General features: G+C 39.9%; 1 protein-coding gene across 3 annotated transcripts; it reads right to left on the bottom strand.

Annotated features, from left to right (window-relative positions):
* Window positions 1-2,591: 2,591 nt before the first annotated feature.
* LOC103722224 (dihydroorotate dehydrogenase (quinone), mitochondrial) lies at window positions 2,592-13,238 on the bottom strand. 3 transcript variants are annotated; one of them, XM_008812701.6, is made up of 11 exons: window positions 12,686-13,238; window positions 12,190-12,272; window positions 9,690-10,013; window positions 9,262-9,517; window positions 7,393-7,473; window positions 7,158-7,265; window positions 7,052-7,081; window positions 5,468-5,605; window positions 5,220-5,257; window positions 5,034-5,133; window positions 2,592-3,217 (listed from the first exon to the last, which is right to left on the bottom strand). In XM_008812701.6, exons 1-11 carry the CDS (start codon window positions 12,833-12,835, stop codon window positions 3,143-3,145), a joined length of 1,383 nt encoding a protein of 460 aa, XP_008810923.1. In that variant the 5' UTR covers window positions 12,836-13,238; the 3' UTR covers window positions 2,592-3,142. The 3 variants fall into 3 exon arrangements, with proteins under 3 accessions (XP_008810923.1, XP_088562024.1, XP_088562023.1); XM_088705898.2 differs by having other exon boundaries at window positions 12,190-12,267; window positions 12,686-13,218; XM_088705897.2 differs by lacking the exon at window positions 5,468-5,605 and having other exon boundaries at window positions 2,727-3,217.
* Window positions 13,239-17,171: the final 3,933 nt, after the last annotated feature.

Below are 17,171 nucleotides of genomic sequence, written 5' to 3'. Positions count from 1 at the left end.
AATCTTAATAAGAAACTTGAAACCTCGCTCCTTGATCCTGACCTCATTTAATCTTGCCAAGGCACAGCTAGTGAACAATAATGAACAATGGCATACACCAACAAAGACAACCATCAAGACCTTATAGAAAGGCATAGGCATTACATAACTCTGATGTGACATGCCTGCACAAATTTTTGGGTGGAGACATGCATGATGTTAACACTATAATATGAAGAATGTCGTACAATATATTCAAATAGCTGGTGACAACAAACGGCATGAAAGAATATTGTATCAGAGCTTATTATAGGTATGTCTATCACCGACTCCAGTGGCCATCATTTCAAGTTTGAGATTCTTCGTCTATATATAATATGCACAAAAGAAACACTCCGTGACTGAAAGAACCAAGCAAGGATATTACCTCGTTAAGTTCTTCGTTTTAAGAACTCAGTCCCTAGTTTACGTTAGGATGAACCACATTCAGTTGCCTATCATCTCCAGTTCTACTACGAAACCACTTCCCAAAGAGTTGAATACCGTACTGCATTGAGCCTTCTACCTCTTAACAACAACAATTATAGTGAGAAATGGGAACTACACACCTGCAAGTCGTTCAGACACTTAGACATGCAGGCATATAAAGATTAATGCATGCATAAGTCAACCACCTCAATCTGGTAAGGCTATCCGCACAGATAAGTATATTTCAAAGTTACCATAACGATATATGGCTCCAGACATTAAACTATCAAGGAATGCCTGCATACAATCTTTGCTCCAAGACCAATTAGTGCGGACACCACTACCGGACTGTCTATTATGCAGGGCCAAGGTCGTAGGAGGATGGTCCAGTTATTTTCGTTGCGGCTGGATTGATTTGATTTCATGTTATTTTATTTTATGATTAAATTTGTTTGCATATTGTCATTTTAGGACTTTAATGAAATTATTTTATTTGTGGGATCTTTGTTAATTTGTGACCCTATAACTATAGGTCTATGCTCTTGATTAGGGTTAATGTATGATTGAATAAAAAACTCATCTTTCTCATATTCTTCTTCCTCCTCCTCTCTTCTCTTTCCTTCCCTTCTTCTTCTTTTCCGCTCTTTCCCGCAGCCGTCCTGCATCGCCAGCCTTGTGTGGGTACCAAGAATAATTAATCGATATCTATGTGTATGGTACGTAGGGCTAGATAGAAATTCTTTCATCAAATATAGGAGAAACAATATGGGCCGAGTTGTATGACCGTTGAACATCTTAACTTGGAAAGTTTGGTTGCCTGAACTGTAACTTGACTATGAATTTAGGCGAGATTTGGATAGCATATAATCAAGAAGGACATCTGCAAGATGAAGGAGAAGAGGTGCCCGAAGCTGATACATTGCTCTAATTTTTATCAAAGATTTCAGAACTTCAAATGGCTTCTTAATACTCTGGGTGCAATCTGAACGTTCATACAGGAAAATATTGTAGAAATCCCGATAAATAGACTGAAAGTCTAAATGGCATTTCGAAAAACGATAGCGGCTAGAACGATAGGGTGTTTGATAGCTTTCAAAAGCTCTCCTAATCTAGTACTTCCTTTGCCTGCATTGATGGTTTCTTGGCAAATGTTACATGTAACCATGCCTGATATAATGAAACAGTTTTTTGTTTCTAATATCAATATTTGGCAGGGCATAAGCTAATTTGTTCTGAGAGCGTCTTATGATTCATTCACCCTATGAGGTCAGGTAGAGAATGTAAAAAAAATTGTTGGGTCTCTGAAGAGTTAAAATACAACTCAAGAAATGAGTGCATACTTCTTACAACTGCATAAAAGTTCTCAGCAGGATGCACATAACAGCTGCATGGCATGCTGCCTGCTATTCTGTGATAAGAGATACTGAAAAGGTTATATGACCTACTGCGTCAGACGTGAAGACTGAAGGTTTTAGGGGCATACCCAATGACATATTTTGACCAATTTCTCACATAGAAATATATAATAGTTCATGCGAAAAAAAAATATAGGATTCAGAACTTCTATAGAAATACAGGCATTATTATGGTTAGTATCTCTTGTCAAAATTCTTACATGCGACAATCTACTAAAAATGGTATATGGATTTCAAAATTGCTCATTCTATTTGAGCGTTATCAAGACAAATGGCCCATTATCTGATGCATCAGAAGTTCATCAGTTATGATCTGGTGCCAATTCTTCAGAATGATTTACAGGTTCCTGCTCTGAAGTGGATGATTCAATTCTCATAGTGCTAAATATTTCTTAAATCCTTTCAAAAACCAGCATTGGCAAGTTCTTGTTTTAAGATGATCGCACGTTTAAACCTCTTGAAAGTAGATCAAAGAGGACGGTATTACTTCAGTCTTTGGTCAACTTTATGCTGATTAAACCCCACTTTTCTGGATCAACAGGGTTAGTTGAGCATAAAAGAACTGATTATATAGTATGGTAGAAATTTCTTCATTTCTCAATGCAATTTCAGTAAAAATCTCTCTCCAAGTTGAACAATAGATAGCACATTAGCGATAGATTAAACATAAAAATTTGGCCTTGTTATTACTTAAGCACTGAAATGATGTATCACACCAACAAGTGAACATCACAGTCAAGGGAGCACCAAGGATAAATAAAATCGTAGGATCTGAAAAGCTTACAACACAGCTTACAAAAAGATCAGGGGTAAAATAATGTCCATCCTTTTCCACCAACCAACAACAAAATAAGAAAGAGGAAGGAAGCCAACAGGATTTTTTTTTTTATTTTGAGAAATTGAAAAAGTCCGTCTCCCAAAACCATTTGTGCTTATATATTTTTGAGTAATAAAAGAATCCTAAAATTTCCAAATCACTTGCAGGTTTCTAGAACACCTTAGGAAGCCACCTGTATCAACCGAAACTTCATAGCCAATATGGAGATGAGAGGGCAGACAGAGGCAGCAAAACTTACATATAATTTAAAATCCCATGATGAAATCGCTCAATGTTAAGAGAAAACTAGCCGCATCTTGAATTCTCATATGGGGTAAATTGGGGTGTTTTCATAGATGAGCTGAGCTAACTTGCTCAAGGAAATCAATAGATTGAAAAGCAACTTGCCATTGGCACGGCGCATTTTAGAGACATCCAGTGCCTCCTGGGAATTATGGATGTTTCATCTGCAATCTGCACCTACTGCTTCCTGGACAGATTTAAAACCATCCCTCTCTAAGCACTCTGCTAGCTCAGCCTGAAAAAAAGGAAAAAATATCACCATCTTGTTTTGTAATAGCTTCTTAAATATCATAAAAATTAACACAACAGCATATCCTGAATCAAGATTGAACACCTGATATATCCAGACTTCACAGTTTGATATATTTTAACATGAAGAGAAAACAATAGCTCAGGTTCAATGAAAGTCCAGTCTAGACCAGTAAGATATAGCAGAACGGTGCAAGAAGCAACAGCATTGAACTGAAGCAAAAATCTTGAAATAAATACATAAATTCAATTTTTAGACCTTCCTTCCATGCTAGCATATAAAAAGTACTGCTAGCAGGACTTTAATCTACTAGTGCCATCACTGGGAGAGGCTCCGGTTCTGAATCTGGATGGTGCATTTCCACCATATCTCAAAAATAGAATAGAATAGAATAAAATAAAATTCAGACTCAACTTTGCAGGGTAGTAACCCGCACAGGCTTGAAAAGTAGTCAACTAGATGAATCAAAGATCCACTAAAACTACTCACCAGCGTGGTCAGCTCTTGTATAGTGACATGTATTATGCTTTATATTTTTTGATATGAGACCATTTAGGACCAAGTTGACTTGTGTTGTATGACACCACACTGTATCAGGCCATCAAGATTATCATGAGCCTACTATTTCAAGTTCACATAATAACTTAAGTTAGAGTTTATCGGAGTCTGGCATGGGATTATTTTAGCTACTAATATTTTAATTAAATTCCTGACCTCAAAAAAAGAAAAGAAAAAGAAAAATACATACAGGTTACCTTTAAAAGTTTGAGCAATTCCATTTCCTTAGAAATTTAAAACTCAAAAGTCATTCTCCTGTTCTGGACATTGCTACTGGTTTGCTTCAAAGTGGTGTAACATATAATTAGGAGGGATTCTTCTTGAATATAGCTTTTTGTCACATCATAACAAAGTTTTTAACAGTAAAATTAACCCACGGTATTTTGCCTACAGAAGTGTTTTACACATCAATATTTATCAAATATTTCGGATGTTGAAACCATAATCTAGTTGAGCTCTGACGTTATTATTGAAAATACAACAAATTCAAAGGCCTATAATCTGCAATATATATAATTTTTATACTCAATTAGCATCACATTTGTGGACATAATTAACAGAAGGTCATCCTTTCTAAAATGAAACAAGTTGGCGTTATAAGCATCTTAGACTGCACTCCTCAAATTGACGCAAACAGGTAAGACACCCACATAATTAACAAAGTGGGCAAAGCACTTGCTAGAGTTGAACATCTACCAATTGTAGTTCACAGAAGCAAATTTTTAAGAGCTATCACATCCAACAATTTCGACTTTCAAAAAGTTAGGAGGTGCTACCCAGGTTTAGAGCATTGTAAACATTCTGACCACTATCAATCTACCAGAAAATAAGACTTTAAATTGTCCAAATACAACATATACAAATCAAATTTACAAGGAAAAGAACTAGAGCAAATATTGATGGTTAATTAACACTTGATCTTCCCAGGAGAAAGGCTGAAGTAGAGAATAAGAGGATACGTAATAGTAAGACTATGCAGCAGATGCAGAGAAATGGAGTAAGAAAGCAATTATATACAAAAGGAAGCACATTAGAGAGGATTTTTTGTTAAACATTGGAAACAGCTTATCTACATTAGCTTAAAAGTATAAAATATTTAAGAAACAGAACAATCTATTCCGAGTGATCATGATATGATCGCTACTATGGTTAAGAAAAGATCAGCTGAGCTTTTACAGCCTTTTTGCATACATTAAAAGCATTACTTCAAAATGTTACAAAATAAAATTGTTCCGATGGATACCTTTATCTGGGGAATGAGCGCTGGTCCACCATAGGCAAAGGCTGTGTAAAGCTGAACAAGTGTTGCTCCAGCTCGAATCTTTTTATATGCATCTTCACCCCTGTATTTGGTAACATTTAATATAGTAATTAATATCTGTTTAACAAGCATCCAGCAACATCAGTACTAACTATCATGTTCTAATACCTGCTAACGCCACCACAGCCTATAAGGGGAATTTTTCCCTGCAAATGTAAGTATTCCAAAGTCAAATTACAACAACAAATTAGTGTGAACAAAAAAATGAAGAATGACCAGGGGTGGGAAACATCATTCTAGAGAACAAGGAAAAAATCCTGAATATGAAATGATGTTGTTTGAAGTAAAGAAAAGAAAAGGGAGTGCAGTACCAAAGATTTATATGCAGTTCGGTAAAATGGGATGAAGATTAATACCCGAGTAAGAATATACATCTCCTTGAGAATGTTGGTGGACAGATCAAAGAGAGGCTTCCCACTTAAACCACCAGATTCTCCTGCTAATGGGTGTCTACTTACAGGATCTGGTCTTGAAACAGTTGTATTTGATATGATCTGAGGAAGCATTGTTTATAATGACGCATAATAAATTCAAATGCAGCCATCACGGTTATCCGGAATAGCAAAACATAGGATCAGCTAGTTTTAGGACAAGCAAAGGATTGGCATAATGTACATGTACAATAATTTTAATATCCAATACATGTATGACATTTATTGCTTTGCATAACTATGGCAACGTACAGAATTTCCAAAGCTGTATAAAATGACATGGGAATAACACAATACATGAGGTCAGTACCCAGATACATGGTTAAGATGACCAGAAATGCATGGGTTCCATTATACATGTTGGCTAAGGCTCAAATCTAGGGGGGATACCTTCATAAATCAAATCATATTCCTTGAACTATGCAAGAGCAATGAATAGCAAAAGTTGCATTTAGAGCTTAGATGCATGACTAGCAACTTTTCGCCTTTTATTTAAGCAAAGTTCCTTGCATTCTCAAAATAAATTGAAAAATTCAACAACTAAGAAAAGAGTGCTTCCTTGAAATGCATTATCTTACTTTTAAAAACCTTCCACTAATACGAGATTTGGGTTGTAATGCAACCTGCTGCATCTTGCCAGTATCATACCATTCCAATGAGAGAATGGCACCTGGGACACTGGTTCTCTAATTGACCAGGATGGCCTAACCATCCAGGTTCGCACCGGCTGGGATGAACTGACATGGTTGCATCCTGACCAAGTAATGCAGAACCGTCTTGAACCGCCCTGTTCAGGGCGTATCGAGCCGTGCCGGCGGCAGACCAGAAGGGTTCCGGCATTCAAAATGGTAAACCGGCAAGTGTGGGGAGAGAGAGAAGGAAAGAGAGGAAAAGATGATGGTTCCAGACCCCTATTTCGTTTCTGATTTCACTTAAAATTTTCAAAATAAAAAAGGAGTCTCGATAGACCCCAATTTTGAACAAAATAGGGGTCCGGAGGACAAAGCCCCTGCTTCAGCCCTTCAGAGCCCCTTCGGAGGCCTCCGGCGGCCCTCCCTCCCTCTCCCTCTCCCTTCCTCCTCTCTCTTTTCCTCGCCCTCTCTATTGTGTCGGTATGGGCCCGACACAGAACTGCGCGGGGGCACACCGAACCGTGCTGCCAGCCGATTGGAACGGACTCCGATACCGGCACGACAATCCTTGATCCAGACACTTTAGATGCCCTAGTGCTCCAGGTCAATTTTTATTATTTTGTCTCTCCATTCTTGCTGTTCACGGTTGTTTCAGTTTGTCCTGATACCGTACCAACCTGAGACTAAACCATGATGGATAACAATATCGGGACTTCAATCCTTGAGTAAAGCACTGCAATTAATCCTTCCCCACCCAAAACAACAACCAAACCAAATAATAAAATGCCTGCACAAATGCAGCTAAAAGGATTTATTGAGAAGTATTAACTCGAAGTAGCAAAGCAAAGGCACAAAGATAAATAGTGAGGAAACCTACCAACCCATCCAAGTGGAGAGCAAGAGCAACCTAGAAAAGCATAAAAGAAGATTATGAGAACATAGGAAAGTATAAGAGGGGGAAAAAGAATAATCTGAGTATATACCGCCGCAATATCATCAAGGTCCTGTTTAGACAAGTCAGGTGCAATTTTCACTAGCAATGGTGGTGGACCCTCCTCTGCCCATTGCATCTCATCACGAGCAGCTTGCACCTATATGTCAATCGCAAAAGAATCAATTACACGGCATCTAAAGTACACTAAATTATCAAGTCGAAAGAAAATAGTAACAGGGAGGACCAGAGGAGAACAGCCATTTAAAAAACTCCAAGTTCCAAACCTTTTTAACAAGATCTTTCAGTTGTTTTCTCCCCTGAAGTTTGCGAAGCCCGGGAGTGTTTGGTGAAGAGATATTTATGACCTGAAACATGATATGATTTGAAATACAATAAAATCCATCATTAATATTCATAGCATAATTCAAAAAACTACTTTGAAAATTAGAAAACATAGTCCATAATCAGTCAGATGTCATAAGCAGATTACTTAAAACAATATGGAATATTTAACTGGTAACTTATAAGAGATAGAAATCAAGATAACTGAAAATTTTCACTCAAGGACAGCTTATAATAAGGTTTGTCTTGTTCAATGACTGCCTTGTTGCCTTCCCCTATAAATATGAGGTTAGCTTTATATCATATGAATCAAATAAAAATGGTCATTGCAATCATGCTTTTACCTAAGAGAACCAAACAAATGCAGTAAATAACATTTCATCATTTATAGCTAACACCAATATTATGATATAATGTTAGGTCAAATCAAGAGCACAGTTTGTTGATGAGCTTACTTGACTCCCACCCTGGCACCAACTCAAACTTTACATGGCCATGAATTAATGCTCCAGTCATACTCTACCATTGAGTGAGATGACAAGGCTCATTCAACTAGTGGAATATAAGAGTGCAGAACGCGATCACATATTCCTCCTTTTTTCTAATCAAGAAACTATTAGATATGAAAGCAGCACTGGAATGGTGCCAGCAAAGATGAAATAACACAGGAAATTCTAATGCCATATTTCTACAACTATGAATTTCGGGTACGAACTTGCACTGGTTTGAAAGCAGTATTTGATTTTTTTCCCCCTTTACTGCCATGGTAAATAATAAACTATATATTACTTCACCAGATCTGTTTAAGAACATGAATGAGCACTTTTAACTGAAATTGAAGTATTTGTGTTTTATGGAAGGTGTGCAGTACCACAGGGGGCTACAAATATAAAGTGCAGGTAGCAGAAATAAAGGGAGCAGAGTCCAACCTCCAACAGGCTAGAACCCCTCATGACATGACAACAGCTCCAAGAAACAAAAGAGAAAGGAAGGCAACTTATACTGTGAATATGTCTTACAAATCTAGAATGACAGACATCTGGGCTGCCCTCAACAATCCGAGCCACATGAACAAACAGCGAGCAGCCAAAATTCCTTGTGACCAAGCTTTGCGATCTTCGACCGTACCAACCGGTATGGCATGTACCATACCATACCTACTGAGATTAGGTACGCCTCCTGTTTTAAGTGTCGCTACCAAGGTATGTACCATACCGATACTCACTATTGGGTGTACCAGTTGGGCACCGGTACGAGGTCTAGTACCAAGATTGCTACCCTTACATCCAATGCAGTTAGAAAGCTGGCCAGCCAATAAAAAATAAAAAAGAACATAGTATTCTGGCATGTCTCACTACAATATTCCTTACTTCAAAAACACATCCATATATGCATAGCCAAAAGCCTTGGGATCTGTTTGGCTGAAAGTAGCTGAGTTTTTCATGTAGCCAAGGTTTTCATTTTGCTACAATTACAATAGAAGTGCAGTTACAATCTGATGTTTGGTTGCACATGTAACAAGTCACTGGAACTCTAAGTATGTTATTTAGGAGACAGTAACTGCCCCATAGAAGCACATATATCATGCAATTCAAGCATTCATATTGCAGCCTTATTTGCTGCAACTCATCTTATGGTCATTTTGGCCATAAAGATGACTTTACCAGCACTTATAACCAACCAAAGGAACTCACTGGAACCAGTGGTGATGAATTTCTGGCATCTCATGCATGAGACGAAATGGCATATAACTACAGATCAAAAGATCATTAACCTTGCATCATGATATTAGAAGCAGATTGATGAGATACCAAGTAGTCAGCATACTGAGATAAAGTATGGACTCCTTGAACATAGTCAGCAGCTGCATCTTCACTTGTCTTGTTTTTGCCAAGATTAACGCCCAAAATGCCAGGACCTGCCTTTCCTCCCTGCTTTACTTCACCACCTGATGAAGGTAACGAGCTCGAAGTTTCTTCCATCTTCCTCTTACCATGCTGGGCACCAAGACGCTTTGCAACCACCACAATACCTTCGCTATTGAACCCACATCGATTAATTATAGCACTGCCAACAATGTTAAGCACCTCAATGATTAATGGAATATAAAAATGAATTCAAAGATCAAATACCAACAAATACTAGATATGCACACTTCAATATCATAAAACTATCTAATGCAATCGGTTTAATGGTAAATTAATATTTTAAGAAACTCAGTCACAACATACATGCTTACCCCTCCTGGCGCAATCTGAAGATACGAGGCTTAGGATTTCCCTCCTGGGGAATAGGAGTAACAGAGCCAACTTCGACAGAGCCAAAGCCTAGTCCTAGTAAGCCTTCAACTGCCTCAGCGTTTTTATCAAAACCAGCAGCAAGACCTATGGGATTTGTAAATTTTCTCCCCCAAACCTCCAACCCCAGTATTGCTGGGTCAGGTCTTTTTTCCCTAGGAACAAGGCCATGAGAAGCAGCGGAAACTGCCAAGCGATGAGCAACCTCTGGATCTAGCAATGCAAAGAATGGGTTCAAAAATTTTGTAGCCTTGAACAACCACCCACTGCAAGATTAGGAGTAAAGAATCATAAATCAGATAAACAGAGAATTACCTAATATATACATAGATACTTAAGATATGAACAATATCTGCAGCAAAAGAAGCTTAACAATACAGGCATACAGAAAGTAAATATAGGATCTATCATGTACAAAAAACTTTTCAATGCCTCACCTGCAGGAAAGTAGTGCATGAAGGTTTCTTAAGAGCATGCAATATCCAAAGAACGCCAAAAAAGACATAAGCATCTATATTTTGCAAAAGAATCCTGGATCTGGAAGATTCCAGAATAATCTAGGTTCTATTTGATAGCACTTCCTACACATGGAAACTAAGCAAGCAAGGCTTATATGTTGGAGGACTGCAAGCACAGTGACAAGATTTCATATCACCCTTTTCTCCGCTAGAACAATGATAAGACTAAGTGCTTGCATGTGGAATGCTATGCAAACAACCTATGTGGCCCATCTGCAGCTTCGATTTTGCTGGATATAGTAACTGCATATAGGAAATGCAGTTAGGGAACGCATCTGCATATGCAGCTACATACACCACTTTTAAAAGACCATGAAGGAAAATATCTGAGGTAACATAAATGGAAATCATGATAAAGGATAGGAAAAGACTTGTAGTTTGGACGTTCTGGCAAAGGTTTTCAAAATACTTATCATGTTACAGGTGAGCCCTCTAAAACAGAATATGTTTTAGTTGTAAGGTAGAGCACTAACAGTCGATATATGACTTAATGCATGATCCTATTGTTTGGCATTCCATAATAAAAGAAAACCAGCTTAGTTGAGCTGGACACTGAATAGTTTTAGAGTTTCACAGAAACTAACTTATAAGGCCAACTTTTCCTGTATAATATGTGTGACTTAATATTTTGTTGTTTCTTCATTTGTTCAGCATCAAGAAGCATTCTCTTTCAATTCAAATTAGATTTTGGAGTTCTTAAAAGATTTGCAAAGAGATTTAGATGGAAAGCCATTTTTTTTTATTTAGGCTTCACTATCCTAGAGTTGAAACCGTACTGACGTTTCTATTAACATAAGTTCAAAAAGTACAATGATACAGTACACTCTGAAGTCTGAACATAAGTTCAAAAGAGGATATTTATGTGAAACCACCAAAACAATATATTCACAGAATTGAACCTTAAAATGTTGTCATCCTCCTACTTATTCTATTTATCGACTTTCTTCCTTCCTTATTTAATTGATGTTATTTTGTTGCTTTCATAATACTCAAGCAAAACTGATGCAATTAGAGCCAGAGCACCAAAACTAAAACTCACCTAGCTCAGTTGGTACACAAAACTGAAATCATAACCAAGATTTTGACCCTTGATGGTTTGGCTATATTATAGAGTTCATTAGTCACTAACACAGTATCGACTTGGTTCCTCCATCACACACACACACACACACACACACACGTCTATATTCATATACATGTGTAGTGATTCAACCATATGATGTATAAAGAGAGAGCCACTGACTTAAATCAATCGTTATCAAATATTTAACAACAAACAGTTAAGTACAGGACTTAGGCAGTTAATTAGACTTTCTCTATCTCTTACACACACAGAGAGAAATATAAGTGGCATATGAGAGAGTTCTATATATGCTGTGAGTGAGTTTGTTTTTTTCAAATGTCTATTTAGCTTTCAACAAAAAAAAAAGAAGAAGAAATTAGATGACAGTTCATGTCAAAAATCTGTGAGATGAACCTTATATGAACACTTGGAACGGGGAAGACAAAAAAAAAAGGGGAAAGACTCTGGACATACCTAAACGTGCAAGAGGTTAAATCCAACACCAAAACAAATAAGTGTGGATGAATAACCAAATCTAAAGGTAGGAACTTCGTCACAAACATAGAGAAACCCACAATTCTATAAGTTCCAATCCTATTGTTCACAAGCCTCACTAGCAGATAAGCTTTGAAAGATGTCAATGAAGGTTTTAAGATAGAGCTGTTGATATTCTTAATCATAATATAATACACATCATTGAGAAGCTTGTTCAGTGCTGACTAACATGTCCCAATTGACGTTTTGAGTAAATAAATACCCATAATAGTTTTCAAGCATTATATAATGCATACTGCCAAGCTAAATGAAGCAGGAAGCTACCAACAGAGCATCATGAATACATTCTGAGATCTTAATATGTACCAAAAAGTTGCTTCATCTGCCGTACTCACGTAAGCTCCTCCAGCTATTGCTAGCCCTATCATGGTTCCAGTTAATAACCTTCCCTACACAAAAGAAATATTAGAATAGCTTTCTCGTATTAATAGGACTACACAACAACCCTAAAAAAAGGAGCCGCACACTTTTCCAAATCTTAAAAAAAAAAATCAATTTGCTAATTGAGTCGTGATACAGCAACGTCTGAAATGTATCAGCTAACGCAAATGTGAATCCAAGAATCGGAAAAAGGAAAAACCAAAAAAAAGCATTTGCTTCCAGTGAGCAAGCATTGTTTCCACTACAAAAGCATTTGAATCCAAGGATCAAAGAAGAGAACCTAGCTTTGACTATGACCAGGAATCAGACACCTTTTTTTTTTAGCAAACATTAATCAAGAAACCCCATTACTTCCGATACAAAAAGCGGAGTTCAATCTAATGAAAGAAATAAAACGCTGATCAGAAAAAGAGGCTCATACCTTCTTGGACGATGGCGGGATCTTCGGGACGCCTCCGATGCCGGCAGCGGTGCTCGCCAGCCTCGGCGCGAAGCCTCCGCCAACCGGCCCAGACTTCAGCATCTTGAACAGGCCATCCCGGATGGAGCTCCTCCAAACCCTAGTCGCCATCGGCCGGCAACCCTAGCGCGTCCGTCCAATAAAGAATATCTCCTCTTGCCTGCTTCGTGTCTTCCAATAGACGGGAGAAGGTAGATCAAAAAAGACGATACCTCTTTTGCTCCGTTCCTTTTTAGCTCTCAAAAAGGGAGGCGGCTTCGCCGGAGGGGGCGGCGGGTTAAAAGGAGCCTTTCTATTCTATGTGATTTATTTCGAAGGGGGAGCGAGGCCTCGGGTTTCGAATCGCCGTGGCGAGCTCGCGTAGGGGAAACTTGTCCCTGGGGAGCAAGAGAACGATGGGAGGCGGTGCCTGGAATCACCGATTTCAGAGCCAATGAGGGCTTGCCTTCGAATCCGGGCTCTCTGATAGAAACTCGTAACTAAACTTGCTCGACTCTTTGTGCTAAGATTCGGTGTCTTTTAGTTTTGGGGTGGGAACTTAAACTATATCTAAACTAAACTTTATCTATTTTAATATCCTTTAAAAATTAATTTGACAGTAATTTATTGTTCACGGCGGAACTTAAACTATATCTAAATTTCACATGTCTTACTGATACCATAAAATAATAGTGGCCATGAGCATTGTAACTGTTGCTGGAAATTAGACTTGGAGGCGGTCGTCGGCTGAGGAGGGAGAGCTCCGGTGGGCTCAGAAGGGTGGCGATCCGTCGGCGAGCGGCGTCCTCCGTAGGGGGGCCTGCAAAAAAGCCGGTGGCCGGGTCTTCCGGCGCCGGCCCTCCGATGCTTAAGTCAGAGGGGGGGCTTTGTTTTTTAAAGTTGAGAGAAGGAAGATATGTTTTTCTCCGAGTTTTCTGAGTTTTTTGAGTTTAACCCCCCTCGGGAAGGAAGGGTTCCATTTTTATAGAGAGGTCGGATTACCTGTGATGTGATAGGGCGATGCCGTCGTACGACTCAGCACGTTGCTTGAGTTGGCACGCGATCAGGTGAATCATTGCATTGATGTCGGAGGTGAGGCCGGGATCAGAGAGTTGTCACGGCCGACTGGACCCTGCTGAGCCGATTTGCCGTGGAGAGCTGAAGATCCGTAGGTAATAGGAGCCATGCGCATTAATTGTTGAGTGAGTCGGAGATATGCATTAATTGTTGAGTGAGCCGGAGATATGCCTTAATTGTTGAGTGAGCCGGAGATATGCATTAATTGTTGAGTGAACCGTGGGTTTGCAGGGATCACGCGTATTAAATGCTGGAGGCGGTGGCAAGGTATGGCCTCCGGCCAGACTTCGGAAGGGTACAACCGCGGTAGGTGGGCGGTGAGGACGGACTTCTGAGATCGGGAGCTCTCCGGGTCGGAAGTTCCGAGGTCGGATGGTCGGAAGTTCCGAGGTCGGACACCGACCTCGGCCGTCTAAGGTCGGCCGTCACGTGGTCTTCTGGTGACGAGGTTCCCATGTACTAGGGGGGAAACTGCATTCCCCCAACAGTAACGAGTGCATATAAGATTATGTTCAAGATTATGAGATAGTCACGTAGCGTATATCGATATTAAATTATATTAACTATGTATGCGGTCACGATAAAGGACACCATGGGTAAGGAGATAGGATAAAATACAGCACCTCAAATGCCAAAGGGCAACATCAAAATTGTGGAGCAAATTTAATAGCTATGAGTTAATATATTGATAAATCAGGCAATATTTAGAATTTGAGTATGCACATAATATCAGAAATTTGAGTGTGTACTTAATTTCTGGATTTGAATATGTATTTATTATTACAGGCTTTGTGAGGGACTCGTTTGTAATGACTAATTGGGAGAGAGATCATATCTAAATTTCTAATGTACTGTAACATTTGAACTAGCTCCGGTCTTCCTCAAACAGGAACTACCACAAACTGAAATCAGGACCCATGAAAAAAAAGTTCAGGGCTTTTTGCGTATTATATATGTCAAATAGATGTTTACAAAAATAAATAAAAAAAAGCTTTCCCACATGTTTGAACTAGTCTAAGATTTCCCACGTGCAGAAACTAGTTCAATTTTAGCATGAATACTTTTATATAAATATAGATTTCTTCTAAGGTTTTATTAACTATCCTTTGCAAGCTGCAGGACTAGTTCAAATTTCATAAGGTGATTTTTTGTTTTAAACCCAGAACGTAGCTTGTCAGGGTTAGTTCAAAGTTCAAACTTCGGAAATTTTATGTAATATACATCTCTAATGGGATTCTATAAATAATAATTCTTTCATCCTGTTGGTGGAAAAATGGACCACCCCACAAATGTAATTATAGCACCCAAATCCATCAGCAAGCTCGAGCTCATCCTAAGTGATGGAGCTCTTCCGCTCTCGAGCTCATCCTAAGTGATCGGGCTCTTCCGCTCTCGAGCTCATCCTAAGTGATCGGGCTCTTCCGCTCTCGAGCTCATAGACCAGAGAGCCGAGACCAGAGGGCCGAGACCAGAAGGCCGAGACCAGAGGGCCGAGACCAGAGGGCCGAGACCAGAGGGCCGAGACCAGAGAGCCGAGACCAGAAGGCCGAGACCAGAGGGCCGAGACCAGAAGGCCGAGACCAGAAGGCCGAGACCAGAGAGCCGAGACCAGAAGGCCGAGACCAGAGAGCCGAGACCAGAAGGCCGAGCACAGCAGGCCGAGCCCATGCCTTAGCCAAATATCCAATTTCCACCTAACCCTCTAAGGGACCTGACAACTCCACTATAACCTGCCACTATCTCCAAGCCATCAAGGCATAAGATCTTCGCAGGTATTCGGCACGACCTGCCATTAATGCACGAGACTCTCTCAAGTCTCCGATGCACTCAGTCATTTAATGAACACGGCCCAAGACGATCTCCGGATCACTGAACCATCAGAACGTATGGCTCTCCCTGACCGCCGGTTCATTCGGTAATAAATGCACTTACCATCCACGGACCCCAGGCCCACCACAGCCGGCGGTTCAACCACTCCAACAGGTCCGATCGACCGTGACAACTCCCTGATTCCGGTCTGATCCGGTCCCGTTCTCCATTACGCCATTAATGGGCCAAATCGTGCCCAATTATTACAAAACAGGACAAACCTCCTGTCACCTCCCAGGTAACAAAAATCCTCCTATAAAAGGAAACCTGGGGAGAAAAGGGAGGGGGGACCAAAAACAAGAGGAAAAATCCGGAGCTGGAGAGAACCCTCCTAGACCGGGGGAAAAAGGAAGAAAACAGCACAGACACAATTGAACACAATATTCTCTGTCTTCTCCACACTCTCGTCCCTGCTCTCTCCACATACTGGCCCCCTCTGACTTAGGCATCGGAGGGCCGGCGCCGGGGAGCCCGGCCACCGACTTTTTTGCAGGACAGGACAGGACTGGACGCACCACCCCTCTTCGGACGCTCCCACGCCCCACGGTGGAGGACGCAGCCGGCCGGCGCACCGCCGTCCGCCCCCTGTAGCAGCGGAGCTCCTCCTTCCCCGGCTTCGCGGCGGCCCCCGGGTCCAATTTCCAGCAACACATCCTATTTGAACTAATCCCAGCAGCTCCAAATTGCTAGAAGTTCTCAATATCTCATCCAAGACCTTTTTTTGTAGAACTGCATTTTTTTGTTTCGAACCCACTCGATTCCAAACTCTCAAACCCCGTTCTAAATAGAGGAGGACAAGAAGAGTTCATAGAGACTTCCTCTCATCCCGAAGAGAGCGAAGCCTCAAGAACTCTAGCTCTCCATGTCCACTCCAAGGCAGCTTCCTTTCTGGATCTCTTTTAGAGAGGCATTTTCTCTCTCTGAAGTGTGAGAGATTTGAGTTTGGGTTCTGAAGCAGTTAATCTTTATACTATAATCTTAGAAGTTAGAACAATCATTTTAGATATTTTATAAAATGTATTTTTTTTCTCAGCTAACTACATTTTATACTGGCTGCTTAGAACAATCATTCCTTCGAATCATTTACGTTCTTTTGTCCTTTATTTTTGTGTTTTACCATGGACATTACATTTTGCACTCGAAGATAATAAATGGCTATAGTGAATTTGTGTGGTATTCAGTTTTCATCCATTACTTCGGCACTTCCAAATCGCAAAGCCATGACTGCAGGGATTATATTATGCATCTTGGTCTGAGAGGTCTAAGCGATTTTTTTTTAATCTATCAATGGATTTCCTTTTATAGATTACCCTTAGTTAAATTGTCCTATAGAGGAATTCGTAGAATCACAATGCACCAAGAACCCGAAAAATTATTTGCTTTCTTCCCTTCTCATCATACGACCACCAGGCTACCACCATTCTTCTTAATATTTTGCAATTGAAACCACAAAATTTGTCCCCATTCACTGCTTTGCCAAATAGATCCACCTGAAATCAAGGAGGGTGATGTTCTAGTTTGT

This window comes from Phoenix dactylifera, chromosome 10 (genome assembly GCF_051530095.1).
Source record: "Phoenix dactylifera cultivar Ajwa chromosome 10, Ajwa_hap1_PhDact_Kaust_v1.1, whole genome shotgun sequence".
Taxonomy (NCBI): Eukaryota; Viridiplantae; Streptophyta; class Magnoliopsida; order Arecales; family Arecaceae; genus Phoenix; species Phoenix dactylifera.
The sequence above is the reverse complement of the archived record's forward strand: the minus strand, read 5'-3'. Positions and strand labels throughout refer to the sequence as shown.